This window comes from Tyto alba, unplaced genomic scaffold, assembly GCF_018691265.1.
Source record: "Tyto alba isolate M040663 unplaced genomic scaffold, T.alba_DEE_v4.0 Super-Scaffold_3, whole genome shotgun sequence".
NCBI lineage: Eukaryota > Metazoa > Chordata > Aves > Strigiformes > Tytonidae > Tyto > Tyto alba.
The window spans coordinates 18,411,244-18,426,287 of NW_024881304.1; the positions used below are offsets into that span (position 1 = coordinate 18,411,244).

The window sequence follows — 15,044 nt, forward strand, 5'->3', positions numbered from 1 at the left end:
TGAAATCCAGGGAACTTGAGGAGGTTTAGGAGATGGGAGGGGAAATGACTGAATGATCTTTGACCTGTAATTAAGAAAAATACCAGTGTCTACCATGCAAAAGTTGACTTGTTAAATGTTTGCAAGGGCACTGGGTAATTGAGGTATTTCCCAGGGCAATATAGAGGAATGTATGACAAAACAGCTTTGTAGTGTAAGTTAATGTGACTATTTCTGTGAGGAAGTTAAAGCAACTGCAAGTTGCTCAGAGACTTTTACAACTAGCAGTTGAATTAGGCTGGAATTTAAAATAACACTAAACTCCAGACCACCACTGTTTTCCTCTAATCTTGCTGTCCTTTGTTTCTGTGTTTTAAATAAGGATTTGGTTTCCCTAGATGACAGTTGTGCCTGGTAGGGATTTTAATGAGCATACACCAACTAGCTTGTATGGTATTCTTCCAGACAGAAAATAAAACCTTATTACAGCAAAACATGCCTGCAAAGATTATTGAACATGTAGTATCTTATTGTTTTGACTCTGCATGCATTCTGTTTGCAAACAGACTGTTTGTCTTGGACAAGGAGGTTTATGCATAGCTATGCCAGAGAGTGTTACCCCTTTCCTACCCCGCTGCAACATGTTTCACATGTCTGAACAAAACAATTGGGGATTTGTTTAAGAAGGTCAATTTTGCAGATTGTTCCTTTCAGTCAGAGGAGTGATAACATTCAAATGTTGGATACACATACAGATTTAGGCTTATAATTTGATGTCATTTGTGCTGCATCCTAATTAGGAACATTTAAACTACGGAAAGAGGCAGTCTGTCTCTGGTGTCGCGGCAGCAGCAAAGAGCCACTGCCCTTACAACGTTATTCTTAGCTAGACCCCCATGGCAATTTCTGGGAGAAATGTTTGGCCAGACTGAAGGTAGTGTTCCACATTGAACTTAATCTAATCTCACCTTGGGCTCTTGCCAAAATGGCCCGTCCTGGTGCGGTCAGCTCTGCTTGTCTCCTCGTCGGACGGCTCCTGCAGCTGTGGGGTGAGTTGAATTAAGCGGCTGATCTGATGGCAAACCAGCCTGCCAGTGAAAATGGACTTGATCCCATAGAAATGTCTGGCTCAAACCTGACCAGAGATGTGCTAAAGAGCAGCTGTCTCCTCTGGGCAGCAGTACGTGGTGAGATTTGATTAAGTGTAATGTTAGGCTGAATCCTGACTAGTTCTGATTGATCATTACAGTTAAGGCATGCACTGGATCTCTACAGCAGAGCACCTCTTGTGTTCGTGAAAACTTCCCTTGAGAGGAGAGGGAATGTTTTTGGGCTCCTTCACTCCGTCTCTGTAATCAGTGCCCTCTTTTCCCCTGTGTATATGCTCTAGAGTGAAGCTGCTTTGCAAGAGATAAAGTGGGAATTGAGCATTTAAAATCCCATGTCACCTTAAATCGCAATGGCAGGATTAACATTGCTTGGGGACAGTCACTCCTTTCAATTTCCTGCTCTTCTTCGACATAAAGGAAGCTGAGCTTTCATCTTCCGAGCTCTCAGGGAGCCTCAGGTAACCTCATGCTGTCATGGTGGAAGGAAAAAAAAAATTCTGCACCAGCCTGACATGGAGAGATCCTTTGTGCTGGACCCCAGAACTCAGTAAAGGCACTTCCCGCTGTGTGCGAGTTGGTGTCGGAAGCAGATTCCTTAGATCATCCGGTCAAAACAAACAGGGAAATCTGCAATCCGTCTCCAAAGACACCTTCTTCACCAAAAGGGGAAGTTCTTTAGTTGGCATTTGCTGTCTCTAACTGGCAGCTGGGAGTCTGTAAAATAACAGTGAGGTGAGGAGAGAGCTGTTGGCGTAGGATGCTTGTAACAAATGGCGTGATGTTTTCACATCCGCACATCAGGGTCCTGCCAGTTCCCGTTGCACCCTTGCCTTTATAGACATTACTCCCACAGAGCAGAGGAACTATTTTCCGTCCTTTTCCGCTCAGCAGTCAGTGCTTGGTGGTGGTCTTCACCTTTAGGAAACGCTCTGGGCAGCCAGCAGTGACGCGGTGCGTGCGCGTGTACGTGCTGTGGTGCAGCGGCGCGGGGCTGGGAGGGGGATCTGGTGTAGGCTGCTTTTAAGTACAGAATGTTTTCGGAACCAAATGACTTGTGATGCCTGCAGCTAATGCCGTAAGCTCTGAGGTCTGGGACACACCCAGGAGCTCTTACTCATGCATGCAAAGCACAGATAGGACTTTATTGAAAATATCCTACGGAGCTGTTGTAATGTAGATATTCTGTGCTGTTGCAATCCAGCGGCCTGATAGCAGAAGGCAAAAAAAGAAGGTTTATCACTGCACAGAGATGTTCCCTGATTTACCTCTGTGTTGGTTAATCTGGTGTGAGGCAGTGAGGTTGCTGGTGCCTCGCTTCAACTTGCGCTGGCTCTAGCACAGTCAGGGCCCGTGGGGACTACTGCAGTGGCGGTCAAGAACAGCACATACTCAACACTCAGATCTTTCCGTAGTGTTTTAGTCATGAAAGCCAAGCAAGTGAAACTTGAATGGAAAAAATAATCACCAACCACAGAGCTTAACTTCTGGGAGAACAGCTGGCTCAAGCCCGGTGAATCAAAGCGGAGGTGGAGGCTTGCTCTTTAGTAAAATCGGGATTTCATGTCTGTGTCTCCCCAGTAATTGCTGAATGATGTCCCAAGTTAAACTGGTGTCCTGAGACGGTAAATTGACGTAACTAAGCTTTTCTCGCTTCACATAGGAAGAATAGCTTATCTGCTCACCCTGAAAATCCAGGAGGCTCTGGGTGCAGCCCTGCTGTTGGGGAGCACTGCCCTGACAGAGGAGCTGCGTGGCTCCTCGCTAGTCGGCACAGCTTCACATCCGATGGGTTTTATAAAGCGGTCTTTTGCTACAGCACAGTAAGGATTTATTGCGTGCAGCAACGTGATGGTCTCCTACTTTGTAAGATTTCGTTTTTACAAAGTAGCCTCCAGAATTTGTCTGCTCGTGGAAACTAGATGCACTTCATGAAAATGAACCCAGTACATCCCGTGGTCTTTTATCCCTATCTTTCTCTTATCTACGTTCTTCTGGAAAGTTTTGCAGATTAGGTAGGTAGGGCTTCACAACCTTGGCAACCTGCAGAGTGGATTTTCTGAAGTTCTGCGGCAGTTTCCAGTAACTGCCAGTGGAAGAGTCATCTTCGGTCTCTGGACTAATAACTGTGTTCATTTTGCATCAGATCTATTTGTCATTGTGAAAGTCGACCTAGCCATATCAGCCAGCTTTGTCTTTGAGGTCTAACATAGCTTATCTTCATTTCACAATTTTTTGGGTTATTATTAGCAGCTCTTGATTTATAGTATTCTGAAAAAGTTCATTCTGTGCTCAGTCTGAATAATTTTTACTGAACTTACATTGCTTATATCTGCAGGCCTTTGAGAATAGGAAACTGGTGAGATAGGGACAGGTTATGTAAAAATGCTTTTTGGCAGCAAAGCCAGAACTGTGTCACCCCTGCGTGGCATTTTCTTAACTCCAGGTTTTCACACGGGAAATGAATTCGGCCTGAAGTTAAGCAAAAGATTTGTACTGACACACAGGAACTTGCACATGATGATTGTAATATGGTTAATAATGGGAGTTCCCGGGTAACTCCCAGGAGCTTCAGTGGGAGAACAGATCCCCATGATGTCGGGGAGGGATAACTGGAATAGGTGTTACTGTTTCATTGGGTACATGGAGGGCCAGTATTAAGGCTAGGCAAAGTATGTGGTTGCCAACTCTAGCAGAAAAGCAAATCCAGGAATGTTCCTTATTTTAATTGGCAGGAGTGATTTTTATTGTATTGTTAAGAAAACAAATGTGAGGGAGAAGCAGGACAAGAAAAAATACTCCCAGTTTACCTTAGGAAAGAGGCAGAGCTGGTTGTGTGGCATACTGAATCCCATGCTGCTCTGTGGTTCGCTCTAGGGGTGAACGCGGACGGGATAAACTAACTGTTCTGGGAGAAAGACAGAGCTCTTGCAGCTCTCTGGATGGCAACTTTTCTGGGTCCTTTTTAGTTTTTGGAATTCGCTTAGAAACGCTGTCAGGTTCTTTGGTAACGGAGATGGTGATGAAAGTGTCGTCGCCGTGTCCAGCGAGCTCGGCGCTCCCGCGCAGCAGGAAGGGAAGCCTGCCCTCCTTTTGAAGGAGACAGAAGCGGAGGAGGAACCGCAGGGTCAAAACCAGACAACAAATTAACTTGAGAAATGCTGCAGCTCGCTGAACTGAAAATTACATAAACCCCTTTATTAATTTATATAACCCTCAGCATCCACCACGAGAGAGCTGGCGTCAGCGGTTCTGCACGGAGCAGCCCAGGGAGGGGGGACACCTCGCCAGCCCCACGCTCTCCTCCCAGATGCTGAGGGGCGAGCGTGCCCTGCCCCCGGGGCACAGCACCCATCCCCCGGGGTGCTGGCTTGGGTGCTCTTTGCTGGAGCTGGCGGGGCAGGTGCCGATGCTCGTCGGCGCGCGGAGCGGCGTTTCCTTCGGGAGAGATGGAAGCTTGGTCCGTTCCCTGCGCAAGCTGCGACACGGAGAGTTTCCCTCTGTTAAAGCAACCCTGGCGAATGAATGACAGTGGAGGAAATTGCTGAGGACTTCTCCTGTAATGCTTGTCTGTCATCTGCTAAATAAAAATTACATGCGCCGTTACTGTGCCTCACCTCAGAGTTTTGGGTTTCCTTGGTCGGTGGAAGTTAATGGCAAGTAAAGTCCCTTACATAACTGCCTCTCCATGGAGACTTTGGTCTGCTCGTTTAATTAGGGATCTTCTCAAAAGTTAGATTGCGTGACAAATTACCCACACGCACATGTTAGTATTTCCAGCAAGGCAAGGTAAAATGAGGTTGACGATATTAGTTTAGTTTCAGGCGTTTTATTGAGCCCTACCTCAAAGAGGCGTGATGCAGAGCTGCCACTTCAAAGTGCGGTGGTGCCTTCTTGCTCCCTTCATCCACGGTTCTTGCCAAGGTGGGCTGCAAACACAGCAGATGAGGTGATGGGAGTCAGCACCGGAGGAAAAGATGATTATCTTTCAGGAAAGAAGTGGGGTTTGCTCCTAGCTTTAAGGCTTCTGAGCAGAGTCGCTGCTCTTGCGTAGAGGATGATGATGAGATCCGCTCCACTCCCCTCCTACCCACGGCAGCTGAGCATGGGATGAGGACCAGGGGCCACCACGACTCGAGATAGCACCGAGGGGCCTGTGGTGGGGGGCTGGAGAGTTCTGCCTCCATCACAGAGTGGCAAGAGTGAATCCACGTTGTGCTGAGCCAAGGTTCGGAGCTCACCACGTGTGTGTGAGGCTCCTTTGAGACGTGACCGTACAAAAAGCCGCGGGGGCTTCGATTTGCTTTGCAGGCTGACGAGCTCTGAAGTCAGAGGGGAGCTGTGGGTTTCATGTGCCCTCCTTTGAGTGCTCGGTAGGGGCTGCGGCTGCGTGGCACCGCACTGCCCGTTGCAGAAGTACCATGGGGGGCTCTGAACAAGCAAGATGCCAGAAATCACAGCAGCTAGCTCTTCACTAGTCTGGTTTAGTAGGAAATAATGGTTTGGGTGAAATGCTGGACTAACGCGACCCTCCTGGCTCCGGTTCTGTCTTACACCATACACAGAGTTGGACTGAGTCGACGTTTCTCCTCGTGCACTGCCACCACTAAGAAAACTCCAGCACGGTGAATTGTGGTCTCCTTTGCAGAACTCCGTGCCTCGGACTGTCCAGAAGGGATCGGCAGTTATGTAATAATCTCAGACCTGATGCACAAAAGGAATCGAATCCGGAGCTATCCAATTCTTGTTTGTGTTTCTGGCACGTAGGAAAGCCGCAGGAGCCGGCACCCGATTCTGTGACCGTCTGCCACAGCCCCCAGGTTTGAGGGAGCAGTAACTTAGGGACAGATCTGCGCCCTTCAGCTTGCTGTAGCGTTGGCTGGAAAATACTGGGACAAAAATGGAAGGATAAGCAGTGCTAAGAAGATCAACAGTGAAATAAGTGGAACCAGCCAGTCAATGCTTTTTATTTCTTTTTTTTTTCTTTTTTTTTTTTTTTTTCCCCTATTGGCCTAGATGTGTCCTGTCCTATTCGGTTGCCAAAACACTTAGTTTCTTCTCCTCTGTAACTGCACTTTCCCTTCAAAATTGGGAAAAAATACTACAAAATATTACAGAAGTATTGGTGATGCAAAATGTAGATTTAGCAACACGGTCGTGCTTTAGGGTTTCTGGCTTTGACTTTTTAAACCAGATTTGCGACTTAGGGAATTTGCAATGGTCACAGATATCTGTGAGCACAAGAAATCATGAATGATGGTAAATGCTTCAGAGGGAAGAATATCTTTGGGTCGCTAAACTTTGGTAAATACCACTTGAGAACTGGTTGTGGATTGAAAAAGGTCTCTAAAATTTCAGCAGTTTATAACAGGCAGAATTCTTTGCTGTAGGATGTTTTCTCTTTTTTACATTGTTTTCATAAGACCTGTTTAGGAAACTAATGCAAAACCAGCAGGCTATTGGCATGTATTAAGTAATCACCTATGTCTTCCACTGTTTCAATGAGTTTTTCTCAAAATATACTATAGTATTATTTCTTTTTGCATTCTGAGTATGTTACTTCAGAACATGAAATTAAAAAAAAAAAATAAGGACCTACATCACCCATTGCATTCAGCTGAGGGCGGTGATCTTGTCCTTTTGTGAGAGAGCCCTCCTGGAGATGAAGCGTGCTGCAAATCCAGACCCTCCTTCACGGCGCAGTTACCCGCCAACCAAGGCGCTGAACCTGCACTGGTAATTAAGTCAGCGCCGAGGAAATCTGTGTCCTGATGCTCTGGTGAGCTGCAGCACGTGAGGAGACTCGAGATGGCAAAGCCCCTAGGAGCACACTGGCTCTTTCGCATGGATTTTAATGTATTGAGCACGGCAAAGTCTCAATCTCACTTAGCATGTTAAAAACAAGCAAGCCCTGCTGATAATGCACGGAGAGACAGAGCCAAAGGCTGCGAGGAATCATTCCTGCAGAGATCATTTCATTTTTACTGGGGGCCGTGAGATGCATAGGTGAGATTGTAACAATACCACGTAGCCTTTCCACTTGAGCTGCCGCTGAGACAACTTCCTGAAGTACATTTGGGCCATCAGTATTCCTGTATCATAGCATCTTTCAGCCTTTTTGCCCAAAGGGAGGTTTTATGCTTCGATTTTGATGAGCCCATCTGTGCGACTGAGCAATGTAGGCGAGAAAAAGGAAGAGAGAGGTGCTGCATCAGGGTTCAGCTGCATTGCTTGCCCTCCAGTCTTGGTAGGCTTCTGTCGTTCGTGGTTGTTGGGGACCACTGGCATCTCATGTGGCAATCCTCTTGGCGTTCTCCTGGTCCCGTAAGGAGCAGGGACAGAAATCACCAATCCTCCCTATTCCTCTCTGTGGGATCCAGGTCCAACATAAACTTTTAAGATGATCCCTGGCAGGATTAAAGTCCTCCACAAGCAGGCAGAGGCAAGCTATTCAGAAAAACAAGGTCATGCTGCTTTTCTTTTTTTTTTTTTTTTTTTTTTTTTTTTTGGTAAGCACAGGAATCAACAAAGCGATGTTATATAACTTCTATTTATATCCCACTTGCTCACTAGCTGCAGGCATACAAGAGTAGCTGAGAAGGGAATTTAATGAGCTCTCAGGGCTTGCTCACCTTCCAGAGCGGGTAGGAGCCAGCTTGTTTTTGAAGTGCGTCAGCAAATGAAACTGGTGGTGGGTGGGTGGTTTGGGTAGGTGGACTGACTTGTTGCTATGGTTTTCTTTAATTCCTCTGTCTCTCAAGAAGATCTTACACTTTTTTTTTCTTCTTTTTTTTTTTTTTTTTTTTTTTTTTTTCTTTTGGGGAGTCTGCAGACTTCCTTGTTTCTCACACCTACACAGAGCTCGCTGGTTCGGTGAGGAAGTGGGATTCATGCTCCTGCCATGCAAGAGCCTTGCACAGATTAACTGAGTGACCCGGCGGGTGCGTGCTCCCACATGTGTGCAGGAGGAACTCAAATAAGGCTCCGTGCTGAAAGCAGGTCAGGCCCCCGAGTCTCCCACGCTTTGGAGCCCATCTGCTCCATCTTGGGAGGGATTTAAACCCCAAACCCAACAGGCACATCTCTACCTGTCGTTCCCCCGGTGTGCCTTCCCCTCCTGGTCATCACCCGGTGTCACTTCCCTGTCCCAGGGGTGTTGTACTGGCTCTGGAAGGGCACGAGGGGACCGTATCCCTGTGAGGTTTGTTCTTACTTCCCTCTTTGTGACATAGCTTGAAATTGCATCACCATTTTAGGCGTTGCAGTAGGAGAACATATAGGATATAAGGACTCTTCCTGAAACGAGTGCTGTGATTCTAATGTTGCCCTCATTTAAAGCTGGTTGGGAAAGATGAGTGTTTACACAGGTCTGTGTACGCTTGTACCCCTCCAAAAACCTCCCCTTAAGGTGGGGCAGAATCTCCAGCAAGGAGTAAAAGCCTTGTAGGATGGCGTGTGGATGCCCATGATTGAGAATTTGTCTTATTTGTGGAAAATAGAACTGGGAAGTCCCCCTTCTGCTTTCAGGACAAAGTTTATTTTACAGTTTGCAAAAAAAAAAAAAAAAAAAGAAAAAAAAAATGGGCAGTTGAGGTGTTCTGGCAGATTTTCCTTATGGGTTTATTTCAAACTGTGAAGTATGTTCAGCATGAAATATTTCAGCTGCCATTTCCTTGAGCTATGCAAGACTAATGATATCTATCACTCACGCCCCAGAGTGATGGATCTTCAGCGAGCCAGGACGTACGAAAGATTTCAAGAAAAGAGAGGGATCAGTGATATTTAAAATAAATGAATGAGGGGGGAGAGAAAGCAGAGTTAGGTTTGAATTTACTGCAGTGGAAGCCCTTGCAATATGTTTAAGCAGAATGTAAAGGGTTGGCATTTGTACTTAATTCAATGCTTGTGTTAACAGTGCAGTTCCCTTTCAAATGTGGCTGCTTTGAAGTAGTCCAGCTAGAAGAAACGGTACGGGGGTGGCAAGCTCTTTCCGCAAACATGAAGTAGCACAGAAGTTTTGCATTAGTTCTTGCTGGCAGCCTGTCCGGATAACCCAAGCAAGTTAACATCCCCGTAATAATTTCTCTCTAGTGTTGGAATAAAATGTCCTGAATTGAAGCCAGATAGCTGATCTTTCTCTTGTATGTGGAGGGACTTTCCTCTTCGAAATATCCCCGACTAGTCGAGTTCATGGGGCGTTTTCTGTTCACTGGTATTAGAGAAATGGGGAGGGAGATGACAGCGGTGTGCTTTAATTTGTGAGGCGTTTGCCGGGGCTTTGCTTTCCCTTATTTATTGGTAACCAGAAATTTGTTTTCCTGGGGAATTCTCCGGGATCTGTGCGGCTGGTCTGGCAGGGGTGAGCGGCTGGGGATTGCGGAGGGTGTGGTGCAGCCAGGGCTCTGTCCTCTGCGGGATGGCGGCAGGCCCGGGCGCCGCAGCCGGGCGCTCCCCTCACATCGGGCCACCCTTCTTGCGGGAGGAAGCACGCACCCCAGCAAATGCATCTTAAACCCAGTCCCTGCTAATAGGTTTTAGTTGGATTTCTCACGACGTGATCATTCAGACAGCACACGCAGTCCAGCCTGTAATTACGGAGTCTGGGGCGGAAAGCCAAGCTATTCAGTGCAAAACAAGCAAAGGGTTGTTCCTTTTTTTTTTGGCTGGCAAAACAGTTGTGACTTCGGGGCAGATCCAGCTAACAGGTAACAGGGTAGAGAAAGGTGTTCCCTGTAAAGGTGACAGCACACGCAGGCAAAACTGGATAAGCCTTTCAAAGGCAAGAGCTAGAAATAAGCTGCCTTCATCTGGCTTCTTTTTTTTAATTTTCTCTCACCCCCTCACCACCATTTAGCAACCCTACACTGGGCACAGACCCGTTACCGTTAAGTTTATTGTGGATTAGTTAAATTTATAGTGGATTAGTTAGCTGGGTCTATACTCTGTATGTGCACCTTACACCCAGGTATCAGTCTGCTGTGGTTTATGGCTTTGCTCCCCAAAGGGCAGATGTCAACTCTGCTGCTTAAAAAAGACAGTTTGATACCAATTGCTGGTATGTGAGACACATTAAGGAGCATTTCTCCATGCTGTGTGGTTATCCTGCCTCCGTAATCCCAAGCCCCTGATCTGCTGGGTAGTTAGCTGAGCTTCTCTTCCACTCACTGTTGGAAATTACGTATATTCTATGTCAAAAGTCTGGAAGGCAAGGCAGGAAGGGCAGAGAGGTGAAGTGGTAATGTTAGGAAATGTGCCTGTTCTTTGCAGAATTTTTTTTTTTTTCCTTAAATGTGGTTCTGCAATCCAGATTGTTAATGAGCTGCAATATTTAAGAACATGTCAAAAAATAACCACCACAGAAAATTATACTAATTCTGAATAAAATGCCAGCAAGCAAAAATAGTATTTTCAGTTTAGCAAAGCAGGTAGGCAAACATGTAACAGTGTATGTAAATAATTTGAAGGGGGAAGGATACCAAGTTCCTGGGAATAACTACAGAAGATGTAAACTTAAAAAAAAAATCTAAACCAGTGACTGGAAGTTAGTGATGTAGAAAGGAGCTTAGTCACATGTTACTAACAGTTACTAACCACTGGAACAGACTCCAGACATAGATTGTCATCTCTGACACCTTCTAAAGAAAGATAGGATGCTTTTTTCAAAGTTGCATTATTTAAACGCAACTTTGGGCTCAGCTAATGAGCGAGAGCAAAGGGCTGATGGTGCTCGAGGGTGGGCCAGGCTGTGGCTGATCAACACGCTGCAATTTAAACGTGGCGTTGGATTTATTTCCTGGAGAGATCAGTCACTTGGTTGGCAGTTTTTCTTCTGCAACGTGCTTTGCGTGGACCAGGAAAATGAAGTTGTAGATGGTGTGGTGATGGTATTTACTTACCATCCTTTGGTTCAGAGGCAGTGTGCTGGAGGGGCGAAGGTGTAAGGGTGATATTCTGTGCATGAGGCTCCTGGTTGGCTTTCTTTAGGAGCAGAGTTGGGTGATGGAGAGGAGAAGGAAGGAGAAGCTATTCCACAGGTTTTCTGGTACCTGGTGGTGTTAGTTGTTTTACTCTGTGGTATTTTAGTAGACTACTTTGGATGTCAGGGGAAGGGATCGATGTGGCTGGCTTGGCAGACTTGTGGTGCCCACGTTGAGTGGTGGTTCTTCCAGCTCCTCGAAACAAATACAGGCTCATCATAATGCTTGATGTATCCTATGCCTGTAAAAGGAGCAGCGTCCTGCTGCTTGCCTAGGGCTTCGTACCAGCACGGAAACAGCACACTACAAAAATATATATACTCTCCAGTCAGCTGCAAGACTTTGAACTTGCAGACCTTCACACAAGAAGATTTTCCCCCTGTGTTTTTTAAAGCTCTTTCCACTGCCCCGAGTTAGTTTTGAATGAGTTTGTGTAGGTGGTGGTTGCTCCGTCTTGAAAAACGATTGAGAACTCTTTGCGTGATGTCCTCGCGTGTGGTGAGCGTAGCTGTCATGTTGGAAGCTTGTGGATGGCATCTGCAGATGTTTTTGAGTCTGTTTCATTCTGTGGCTGTGTAATTAATTGTGATCATGTTATCTCTGCTATTCTGGCGCCAGAGGAGTCCTGGTTCATTTAATCGGCTGGTCGCTGTGCTCTGGGGATGTCTTGCGTTTCACTGAGGTGCGTGTACCTGTAAAGCTGTTTGCTGACTCTGGCATTCATCAGGCAAACCTCACGATCTTCTGAGTGTCCTGCGACGTCGCTTGTTTAATGGCGATGACCCTTAGCAGTCCTTAACAACACACAGAGTTGAAATGAAATGCAGTTTCATACCGCGTGATCTTAGCGCTCTGTAAGAGCAGGCAACTGGTCCACTGCCAGTGTCTCCAGTACGAGATGAAGCTCGTAGCTTTTCCTCTGGCACCTCGTACTGGGCTAGCCAGATAGAGCCCACACATTGGCATGTTACGGGGCACAGTTCCCTGCCTTACAGCAGGTTTCTAGATCGCACATCCCAGTTTGGTGGTGGCTAAATCGGAGGAGATCTTAGGGAGATGAGGAGCCAGCCTGGCACCAGTCTTGTTGGGGAGCCCTTCAAGGGACAGCTGATGTCAGATGCTCCCGTGTCAGCGGTATGTTAAAAGCACTGTTCTAAAAAACCACATATGAGCGTAGAGGTTTGCTGTTCTCTTCGTTCCGTGCTGCTCTCCTGGCACACTCGCTCTTTCAGGAGTCTTGCTTGTGGTTGCGTGACGTCTGTGTGCAAGCCAGGACCCTAGTATACGGTAGTCTAATATGGCCACTCTATTTCCCTTTCAAAAACAGAGATTTTTCTCGTTGTTTTTTTTTTGCTTTGAGGCTATATCTGTAAATAAATTTTAGGATTTAGGTCATAATTATCACCACCAATTACCTGCTGAAGCGCAACTTGCAAGATCACACCTCTTAAAATACAGTATCTTTGATAGCAGGCATGTGGTTGATTCGTATGTGTGAAGGTGTTAGGCATCCTGACGTAAACTGAAACAATCATTTTGTGACAACCATTGAATGTACACACGGCACGCACAAGAAAGCTTTACTGGAAATGTTTGTTTCATTTGTTGTTTTTTTCTCTGAAGTGCAGTGGAAAGTCAGTTAAGAAGCTTGAAAAGATGACAGAATTCAAGCCTGTCAGCAAGTAACAATTACTTGCATACAAGGTATTCAGTGTGGTTCATTAAAAAAACTTTTCCTTCACCACTGCTTCATCACAGGGAAACTCCTCCTGTACACGCTCTTGAGATGTGCAGCCAGGTGACAACCATCACTTGCCTGATGAGGAAATCGTGCTATTTTTCAGCAAAAGGTTACCTTTTCTAGAACTGATGGTTTATTCTGGTCTATCTGTAAAATACTATTACTGGTATCCTTGGTGTATAATACTGTTAGGGCAAAATTGTCAAGATGCAATGCAGGTACAAACTTTTCTTCTGTCTGTACGTGTAGCCACCAAGTAAGAGACTGCTTCGAAGGGTTGGCTGTCTAAATAACCCAACCATGGGCTTGGTTACCGGTCAGCCGCTCGGGGAAACTGTGTTAGTGCATCTCTTCATTATGTTTGTAATTCGACAGTTTTCTAATGTCCTGGGTTGAGTGAGTGGTGGGGTTTTTTTTTGGTGGCAGGGGAGGGGGCTACCACGACACTGTCCACTAAGTCTGTATATTTTAGGGGGGGGGAATCAAAATGCTTGATATAAAGTATTGGATTAGGGAATAATGCTGCAGGTACTGGTAAGCAACTTGGGCACCCAGATCTTCTTGTGTCACACCACGGGGCCCAGCACAGTTCCTGTTGCAAGGACTTGGGGTAGAAGGCATCTCTTGCAGGGCTTTGGCTCATCGGTTTTACTGGACTGTCTGAGTGGATGCCAGGAGGAGAAGGTACCAGCGTGGTTGGCTCTGTGGACGTGTGGTGCCCGTGCTGGGCTCTTCTCCATTCCTCTTCTCTGTTAATCACTAGAAGTAAGGACAAACTCAAGAGTTTACCTGAGATGCTCTGGGTGGCAGGTAAAAGATATTGCAGTGAGGGGAGGGATATCTCATGTGAATATTGACCAGCTTCTTTAAATAGTAGCACTCCTCCTCTGTAACCAAAGCCACAACTTTATTCGTGTCTCAAAGTCATTCAGCGCTGTTTTGACTGCAGCTGCTTGGGAATGATCAAAGGCAGGCGTCCCAGAGACGGCCTTGTGTGCCCCGCTTCGAAGAAAAGCGGGCAGAATATATTGCTATTCCCATTTTAATTTGTTTTTTCAATAAATCAGTCTTCATTCCTATTCATCGAGTAAAGCTGTTGGATCGTGAGCTGCTGCAGAATGCTAACTAATTTCATAATACTCTGCATAAGGTGACCCACTTACAAGTTCATCCTTCAGTCATGTTTAAGCTCTGGTCCTGATTTATGTAACAGCATATTGGTTTCATCAAGAATTGTCTGATCACTCACTGTGTTGGCTCCTTTTTGACCTGTACATGATTTGTATTCCCCTCAATTTTAGGAAGAACTTTCTGTCTCTGTGCACATATGGGCAGGAGGACATTAATAAACCTTCTTAAAAGTAGTCAGTGCTTTGAGTTTTTCTGTCGCTTAAAGATATATTGGAGCAGGAATTAAAAGGAGTTTTAAGAAGTCTCCTGCGGACAGGGCAATGGAAACTTAGCACAAAATGTCCCTCGTTACATTGCCTTGTTTGTAATTTTTTGGACTGCGATTAAGATTGACTGTTGCGTGTTATGAGTCACAGTCCCTTTGATTCGAAGACAGAAGGGCAGGACAGTTTTTTCCTCTGTATTTTGCTCATACTCTTTTGTTTCTGAACGGAGAATCAAATTATAGATAATTCCATTGTCTTTACCTTAATTCACTGTACTTCTCTCTCAACAATGGAATTAAGGTAAGTGTGCTGCCTCAATGTATTAGGGATAGTGTGATTTATTGCACTCCCTTTTCTTTAAAAACGTATTTGGAAGTTGTTAATAAGGGAGTTAACGTAGCTGAGACACTTGGGTGTACGAGCACGAGTTTCCATTGCTCTGGGTTTCGGTTTACTGAAAACTAATTAACCTCCCAGTCCTTCAGGATATCACGCAGTGCAGAAAGGTGAAATAATCTGTATTCAAACCTGTGTATGAAGATATAGATCCTGTTCCATTTTCTTTTGTAGCATTCGTTCTTCTGCCGACTGACAGAAGATAAGAAATCTGAAAAGTTCTTTAAGGTTTTTTATGATCGCATGAAAGTGGCACAGCAAGAAATCAAGGCTACTGTCACAGTCAATACTAGTGACTTAGGAAATAAAAAGAAAGATGAAGACTCAGACAGAGATGTACCGAGCAGGAAAAGAGGTAATCCCCAGTTGTTCCGTTTCTGAAGTGGCGAGGGAGTAAAATGCTGTGTGTTGAGCTCATTTCAATTGATGCAATAACGCTCTGATCTCT

At 45.7% G+C, this 15,044-nt stretch overlaps 1 protein-coding gene across 12 annotated transcripts in view; it reads left to right on the plus strand.

Moving 5' to 3' along the window:
* The window catches only part of ITPR1 (inositol 1,4,5-trisphosphate receptor type 1), a 177,296-nt gene that overhangs the window by 114,711 nt on the left and 47,541 nt on the right, over nucleotides 1-15,044 (plus strand). For all 12 annotated transcript variants that reach the window (XM_042799767.1, XM_042799768.1, XM_042799772.1 and 9 more), the window contains one exon: nucleotides 14,771-14,951. In XM_042799767.1, coding sequence (XP_042655701.1) covers nucleotides 14,771-14,951 — 181 coding nt within the window. The remainder of the gene's footprint in view (nucleotides 1-14,770; nucleotides 14,952-15,044) is intronic.